This window comes from Aegilops tauschii, chromosome 7 (genome assembly GCF_002575655.3).
Source record: "Aegilops tauschii subsp. strangulata cultivar AL8/78 chromosome 7, Aet v6.0, whole genome shotgun sequence".
Lineage (NCBI taxonomy): Eukaryota > Viridiplantae > Streptophyta > Magnoliopsida > Poales > Poaceae > Aegilops > Aegilops tauschii.
In genome coordinates, this window is record NC_053041.3 from 470,944,471 (window position 1) to 470,953,029 (window position 8,559).

An 8,559-nucleotide genomic window follows, 5' to 3' on the forward strand; every position below is an offset into this window, starting at 1 on the left:
CGGCATTGTCAACTACTCCCTCTGTTTCATAATGCAAGACGACTAGTGTTAAAAAACATCCTATATTATGAGATGGAGAAAGTACGAAGTTGGAAGTGCGGGAAGAAATAAATACTCTCTTTGTCCCACTAATGTCAAGAGTACTGTCAAGCGTGATTAGGCGCATGGCGAAAGCAAAGAGGGATAGTTGTTTTGTACAACCTTCGTCCAGAACTAACTATCGTTGAAATGAATTGTAGGCACTCGTTTCAGTAACAAATTAATTCAAAAGGAGGAAGTATTTCATATTGTCAAAAGAACTGTTCAAGAAGGTAAAGTGCCACCTAATACGTACAGTTGAGAATAAAGAAAGTCTTTGACGACTGACGAGCTTATAAAGCTCAAAGAGGGTAAAGTGTCTTCCAGCAAATGCGCCTAAAAATTTCTTTCTGGTGACTCCAAAATGATGAAAGTGATTTGAGGTTGACGGGAACCATCCAGTGTAGGTCGGAATAAGACGGCTCCTCTGTCGGTCGGTGGGGTTTCTATTTTGAATTTTGTTCCACACGGCACATACGATACGTAATCCCTTTCCTTTTATTACGTCGACGAATCGCGGCCGTTTATTGGCTCGTTGCATTGCACCCTTCCGTAGGCCGTAGCTCGGAGTTCCCCACCACCAGGGCAGGCACCACCTCCCCACCCATATTTCTCTTCTCGGCACACTACTCCCCCCACTTCTCCCCCGCATCGCCTCCCCCGACATGGCGATCACCGGCGGCCCGCGCGGCCGCCTCCTCCTCCTCCCCCTCTTCCTCGTCGCCGCCGCCGTATGCCTCGTCTCCACCCCCGCCCGCGCCTTCTACCTCCCCGGCGTCGCCCCCCGCGACTTCCAGAAGGTGAGCAATCCGCCCCCCGCCCTCTCCTCGTCGGATCTAAGCTCTAGGTGGCCTCCCGGCCGTACGCGCCGGTGGATCTAGCCTTACCGGGAGCCGCGGCCTCAGATCTGGCTTCCCAGACCTCGTTTCCCCGTGTTCGGAGGGTCTCCGCGCATTTGGAGGATTATTAGCGTCTGTGGTTCAGGGTTTAGTGACCTGAGCAATGGAGGTGGAGAGCGGAATGTCTGGATTTTATGCTGGCTTGCGTGTGCGTTTTGCGCGTACCTGCGGATAGGGTGAAAGCCGTACGTGGCAGCGCCCGCTTGCTTGGCCTTTGATTGCGTGTGATTAATGTTGTCGAGCATGGTGCATCGGGGTTAGGCTCCTCGTTCCATAGGCCGACTCCTGATGTTGTTTTTAGCTCTCCTTAGCATGAATCGCGATGGTATTGCACAGTATAGTGAGATCCGTTGATGTGGTGAACTGTATTTGGTGCAGCGTGTTGGTATTATTGTGGGATGGGTGCGGGTCACACTTCAAAAAGTGTTGATAAGCAGGGGATTTTTGGTTTCTGCTTGTTTGAGTTCGTCTAGAGGTGTAGACACGTTATCGCTTCGCGTCTTGTTTTCATCGCTGTTTTATTTAGTCTCTTTTGTACTATTGGAGAACATGTATTTACTGAGTCGTAAACTATTTGGGCGTTCTGGGTAGAAAAGTCAGTTAGGTACCTATTGTTGTGTATGTTGGTGGGTTTCATGGAGATTACAACACTGCAATCACAAACCTTGTGAAAGTGGCATCAACTGAAGTGTTGGCTTCGTCTAACTTGCTAGGGCCTAATATCCTCATATGACGGCTGCAAACTACGACAAACAGTCCATTCTTAAATTAAAATGTTTGAAACGTCAACATGCCTTATGTAGTATGTTTGTAGATGTACTAGAGTTGTTGTATTAGAATGTCCACATCATCTAAAAACATCATGCATATCCTGATGTTCCTTTCCGTTATACTATCATAATATAGTTTGATATAGACAAATAGTCTCCTTACCCATTTTAAGCTCATTTGGTTCTCTTGTTTGAATGATACTCTGATGAGAATCAAATGTGTAGAAGTATATTCTGCAACAGTAACGTTTATGTTGAAGCCTATATGTGTTGCCTATGTGCTTGGCGATCTACTTGAAGAAGCCACACCTTATAGACAAGTGCATGGTTGTTGTTTCTTGTTGCCTCCTAAGTCCTAACGCAGTTACAATTTCAGGAGATCAGGAGAACAGGATACATTATGTATAACTTAATTAACACCTGTTAACACTTGCATGCTGTTTTCCAGTGCCATTAAATTGACGTGTTAATTGATTTCATCATTTACAAGTTGTTGGAGTCCTCTTGTTTATGGAGCTCCTATTGTTGTGTTGCGTTGGTGACTGTCATTTCTTCGGAGAGACAGTTACCAACTTACCATACCATACAATTATTAAGGCAGTTACAGTTGTATAACCAAACTTCTAAACCAGAGATGATACCCCGCGCGTTGCTGTGGGACTTAGACACAGTTATTTCTATGAGATTTGGCAGTATGAAACTTCAGTATTTTGATTAGCAATATGAGAATTAAAATAATAGTACATACAATTTACAATATCTAGTTATTATATAGTTGTAAAATATTTATTGAGAATGAGTAGCATGCATGGTGCATGGAGTTTTTTCATGCATAGTGACATGGTGAGTTGGCATAGTTGCATATGGAGAGAATTAAATTTAGTTGGGCATGCATGATGGCATGATGAGTTGGCATAGTTGCAGGTTAGGATAATTGAGTTAGCGGGGATCAACTATTTAGGTATATAGATATGATTGTTTGGAAATTTTATCCATAGTTTCCTGTCTATATTCTCTGCTTGCTCAATGGTTTTCAAAGGTTGACTAACCGTTCATATTGCAGGATGATGATCTCCAGGTGAAGGTCAACAAGCTGTCATCTATAAAGACACAACTTCCATATGACTATTATTTCCTGGACTACTGCAAACCTGAGGCGATTAAGAACAGTGCTGAGAACTTAGGGGAAGTCCTTCGTGGGGACCGCATTGAAAACTCTGTCTATAATGTAAGTATACTACCTGTGTATTTTGCATTAAATACTCTACAAATGATTTTTGCCCGTTTGTTCAAGGGTGTACAGAGCACGACAACATAATATGATAAATTGTACACTCTTTAACTTAAGTTCAATTTCCCAACTTTTGCAGTTCAAGATGAGGAGGGACGAGAGTTGCAAAGTTGTTTGTCGAACAAAGCTGTCTGCAGAAGCTGCAAAGAATTTCAGAGAGAAGATCGATGATGAATATCGAGTGAACATGTATGTTCTGATTTTGAAGTTCCTGTTGTATTGCCAGTTGATTAACATGACCGTTCCCCGCCAAAAAAGGATTAACATGACTGTCTAGCCGGCTTACATATGATACTGGTCCAAGTTGTAGAATTGTGGTTATGTTCCGCATAAGCTATAATACAGTGCCTGACAATGTACTTTCCTTCTATCAGGATTTTGGATAATCTCCCAGTTGTGGTCCCTAGGCAGACACGGGAAGGGAGCCAACCGATCTTTGATCATGGTTACCGCGTTGGCTATAAGGTGAGCATCTCACCAAGTCGATTGCTACTCACTGAAACATGAAACATTTATCAAGGAACTTGTTTAATTTGAGCACAACATTGGCAGCTCAAGGATGACAAGTACTATATTAACAATCACTTGAGCTTTAAAGTCTTGTACCATGAAGACCTAAACTCCCCAGAGGCTCGTATTGTTGGCTTCCATGTGATTCCTAGCAGGTATGTTATGTATACTCAGTCATGTCTAACTTAGCATGCCTCATGGTCTAATTGTTCTTTTTTTGTTATGGGTATGTGTAGCTGACCAGTCCGAAACCAATTGAAATTCTTGTTCATGTAATGTTTTGATCATTTCATAAATAGTTTAATCTCCATAGTAAATGTTCAACATAGCCAATATTTAGAAATTAGTGCTTGGCTTTTTATAAATTTATATCTTATGTGAAGGTACATGTGCCTATCATAACTTGCCTATTCACTCTCTATCTTTATACAGCATTAAACATGAATATGGTGCCTGGGATGACAAGAATCCTACAGTGCAAACCTGCAACGCTAACACGAAGATAACTCCTGGTAGTCACACACCTCAAGAGGTGGCCCCTGATGCATATGTTGTGTTCTCTTACGACGTTACCTTTGAGGTATATTACCTTTTTCATATCCTTTGTTGCTGGCATTCATGTTCCTGCCGTGCTGATTAATTCACAATTGATCTTCTGCAGTCTAGTGAGATCATATGGGCATCTCGCTGGGATGTCTACCTTCTTTCCAGTGACAGCCAAATCCACTGGTTCTCGATCATTAACTCCTTGATGATTGTCCTTTTCCTTTCTGGCATGATAGCCATGATTATGATGAGGACCCTTTACAAGGACATAGCAAACTATAATCAGCTTGACAATCAGGAGGAGGCCCAGGAAGAAACTGGATGGAAGTTAGTGCATGGTGATGCCTTCAGGCCTCCTGTTCATTCAGGCCTTCTTTGCGTTTATGTTGGAACTGGTGTGCAGTTCTTTGGCATGACAGTGGTAACCATGATGTTTGCACTACTTGGATTCTTATCCCCTGCGAACCGTGGAGGACTCATGACTGCTATGGTCCTTTTGTGGGTTTTCATGGGTGTATTGGCGGGTTACACGTCGTCTCGCCTCTACAAGATGTTCAAGGGCACCGAGTGGAAGAAGATAACCCTCAAAACTGCCTTCATGTTTCCTGGTATAATCTTTGGGGTCTTTTTCGTCCTGAATGCCCTTATCTGGGGTGAGAAATCATCTGGTGCAGTTCCTTTTGGGACAATGTTTGCTCTGGTCCTTCTCTGGTTTGGCATCTCCGTGCCACTGGTCTTTGTTGGAAGTTTCTTGGGATTCAAGCAGCCAGCCATTGAGGACCCAGTCAAGACAAACAAGATTCCCAGGCAAATTCCCGAGCAAGCATGGTACCTGCAGCCAGCTTTCTCGATACTTGCTGGTGGCATTTTGCCATTTGGTGCTGTCTTCATTGAGCTCTTCTTCATCCTCACATCTATCTGGCTGAACCAGTTCTACTACATCTTTGGCTTCCTCTTCATAGTCTTCGTCATTCTCCTGGTAACCTGTGCTGAGATCACAATTGTGCTCTGCTACTTCCAGCTATGCAGCGAGGACTACCACTGGTGGTGGAGAGCCTACCTGACCGCAGGCTCTTCAGCTCTATATCTTTTCGCTTATGCTATCTTCTACTTCTTCAACAAGTTGGAGATCACAAAGCTTGTTTCAGGCATTCTCTACTTTGGTTACATGCTGATCATTTCTTATGCCTTCTTTGTCCTGACTGGCACCATTGGCTTCTATGCTTGCTTCTGGTTTGTGAGGAAGATCTATGCTTCTGTGAAGATCGACTGATGTAGCAACTTCCAAGATAAGTTTCCTGTCTGCTTCTAGAGACTCTCCCGGACAAGGTTTTCTTGCAATATCATACATGCTGCTGTTCAAGTGACATATATGAAGGAAACTGGGATTTGAGATGGGATTCCATGGTTTTGGTAGAATATGTAGCCTGGTAGGATTAAGAATCACCGGATATTCACGGATGTTGAAGAGAGAATTTGATACTCGTTGCAGATTAGCATGTCTTGTAATTCTAAAGATATTGAGTGCTCCTGTACTGTTTCGGATCTCAATTGACCATGTCTGTTCCATTTGTGTTTTATGTCTTACACGCAGTATGCTGGACATGGCACTATTTCTTAGTGCATAACTTTCTCGTTGGTTGAATGATTTCATTCGATAGTACCCTGATGCTGGGCTAAAGGCGTACTGTCTGTTACTCTCTTACTATGGTAGTAACTGTGTACCTGAATCTTAAAATCATTTTGCCAATCAATGAAAATTTCAGAACAATTATCTTTTCATTAGAAGACGCCACCAGAAAGCAAACTTTTTTATTTATCAATACAACTTTATTCAGTGAGAATGTGTAGTGAAATACATTTTACGTTTGACAACTACTGATATTTGAAGTTCTGACTGGAAGGCCTTTGTTTTGCGCTGCTCACTGACAAATGACCACGGATACACTGGAACAGGCATGCGAGGAGGAGCTTATCGATGAGCCGATGGCGCCGGCGCCGACGAGCCTGGCTTAGCGGGAGTCAGGGCTGCGGCCGTCGTCCTGATCACCCCGCACATCATGGCCTCCCTGGGCACGTCGAGCTCGCGTATCTTATGGGCCCCTTCAACGAAGACGGCGCCCATGCCCATGTGGAGGTGCGGCTCGATGTGGCAGTGGAACGCCCACGCGCCCACGTTGTCGGCGACGAACCGGATCGCCGTCCAGCCGTGCGGGAACACCACCACCGTGTTCCGCAGCGGCGGGTCCTCCGTGTTGAGGCGCTCGCGGCCGCTGGTGTACCGCCCCTCGCCGTACCCCAGCACCCAGAAGTCGTGGCCGTGCAGGTGCCACGGGTGCGTCTCGCTGTCGTTGTCCCTCCGCATGTCCGCGTTCTGGAGCACCACGTCCACCACGGCGCCGTGCGGCAGCTCGTACACCCGGTCGCTGAGCGTCGTCTCGTAGCTGTTGTTCGCCGGCGGCAGGTCGATGTCGTAGCCGCCGGGGAACCCGTTGGGCGCCTCGCCGGAGGCGTCGAAGGCGCTGCCCTGCACGCCGTAGAAGTAGGCGCCGAGGTACGGGGTGGCCGGGAGCGTCAGGGACACGTTGTTGACGGCCCACTTCATGTGCCCGCCCACCAGGGTCTGCGTGTTGAGCATCACGATCGTCCGGTTCACCTGCTCGGTCCGCGGCGGCGGCGGCGCCTCGGCGGCGTTCCTCCGGGCATTGATCCTGTGGGTGAAGTCCTTGCTGCGCTGCAGGTCGTACCACGCCGGAGTCGCCGGGGGCGGGCTGCCTGGCCACGGGAACCTGCTGTTGGTGTACCTTAGGATGGCGGTGGCCGGCAGCGTCTTGGGGGGCCGTCCTCTCACGCCGACGGAGATCCAGAAGGACCCAGACCTGTAGAACGTCGGCGTGTGGTTGGTGGTGAGGAGCACGGAGTAGCTCTCGCCGGAGTAGATGTCGATGTCTGGGACGGTGAACGGCTCCACCGGGTTGCCGTCGGCCTCCACCACCGTCAGGTCGTGCTGCAAAATCACAAAACCCCCACCATGTCAATAGTCAACCGAATAATTTCTCACCGTGAGATGTATGAAAATCTATAGTCTTACCCCTTGGACCTGCACGTTGAGGGCGGAGAGTGAGGTGGTGCTGGCGATCCTGAGCCGGTACGTCCTGCCAGGCTCCACGTCGAACACCACGGGGGCGCACTGGCTCTGCGGGCAGTAGGGCCCGCACTCGCTCCGCCGGAGGCACCTCTCCTCGTCGCCGCACAGCTTGGCCTCCTTGCCCCTCACGCAGGTCCTGGCGCGCCTGTCGATGCCCCGGTGGAACCTCGTGACCGCGCCCAGCATGCAGTCGTATTGCCCTCGCCCGTTGATGAGGATCGTCTGGGGCTCGCCGACCCACTGGAAGTGATCGTACTTTTGCTCCAGCCCGGCCGCCTGCGCGTACACGTTGTCGTGGTACCAGTCGCTGAGCAGCATGCGGAGCTCGCCGCCGTCGTAGTCCCTCCGGTACGGCTCGTCCTGCTCCGCCGTGGCGTTCACGACGAGCCACCCGTACAGCCCCGCCGCCCGCTGCATCCCGAAGTGCCCGTGGTAGAAGTAGGTCCCCGGCTGCACAAGCGGACAGATTCGGTTCAGTTCAGTTCAGTTCCTCGGGCCTTTTCTTCACGTGCCCGGCCATTCCGGGTACGGGGTTTTGTTCGGTTGCGACGTTGCCTACCTTGTCGGCGACGAACTCGTAGGTGAACGAGTCCCCCGGGCTGATGGCGCACTGGGAGATGGACGCCGTCCCGTCCGCCCACGGCGTGCCCACCTGCCGCATCCCGTGCCAGTGGATCACCAGCCCCTCCGTGTGCAGCTTGTTGTTGACGGTGATGCTGAGGGTCTCGCCGGCGCGGGCGGTGATGTTCGGGCCGGGGAACTTGCCGTTGATCCCGATCATCACCCGCTGCTGGCAGTCCGGCGACCACAGGATGTACTCCACGTCCCACGTCATGTTCTGCTTCGCCGGGGTCAGAGCAGGGGCGGGAACGGAGGCTGCGGTGGTCGCCGGAGCAGCCAAGGCCAGGAGAAACGTGCAACACAGCAGCAGATGCACCATCAGTGGTGACTCACTACTGCTAGTGTGAGGCCTGGTCATCGTGGCTTTTCCGCTTTTCGGAGGGGTTGTTGCCGTGGAGGTTCTGCTCTGGGTTGCTGAGCTTTTTATAGGCGTGAGAAATGATCGAGTTGAGGAGGAAATATAAATTGCTAAATTATTAGGAAAATGGGTTGAGCCGTTCCACATGTTTCCAACCGTTTTTTTGAGAGTTATAAATCTTTGCAAACAACAAGTAACTCTATCCAATATAATTGTAGTTAATGGTCTGTCTCAAGTATTTTTTTTAAGTTTGATCAAGTCTACAAAAATACTAACACCTAAAACGTCAAAGTAGTCTCGTGAGATTCTTTATGAAATACATTTCCATACTATGCATA

General features: G+C 48.6%; 2 protein-coding genes across 2 annotated transcripts; one reads left to right on the forward strand and one right to left on the reverse strand.

The window, feature by feature from the left end:
• Positions 1–612: 612 nt before the first annotated feature.
• Positions 613–5,681, forward strand: LOC109776679 (transmembrane 9 superfamily member 7). Its single transcript, XM_020335346.4, has 7 exons — positions 613–878; positions 2,811–2,975; positions 3,118–3,227; positions 3,413–3,503; positions 3,591–3,703; positions 3,981–4,128; positions 4,210–5,681. Exons 1-7 carry the CDS (start codon positions 744–746, stop codon positions 5,365–5,367), a joined length of 1,920 nt encoding a protein of 639 aa, XP_020190935.1. The 5' UTR covers positions 613–743; the 3' UTR covers positions 5,368–5,681.
• Positions 5,682–5,892: 211 nt separating this feature from the next.
• LOC109776669 (L-ascorbate oxidase) lies at positions 5,893–8,267 on the reverse strand. The gene is made up of 3 exons (XM_020335335.4): positions 7,802–8,267; positions 7,186–7,692; positions 5,893–7,101 (listed from the first exon to the last, which is right to left on the reverse strand). The coding sequence occupies exons 1-3, from the start codon at positions 8,219–8,221 to the stop codon at positions 6,067–6,069; spliced, it is 1,962 nt and encodes a 653-aa protein (XP_020190924.3). The 5' UTR covers positions 8,222–8,267; the 3' UTR covers positions 5,893–6,066.
• Between the last annotated feature and the right edge of the window lie 292 nt (positions 8,268–8,559).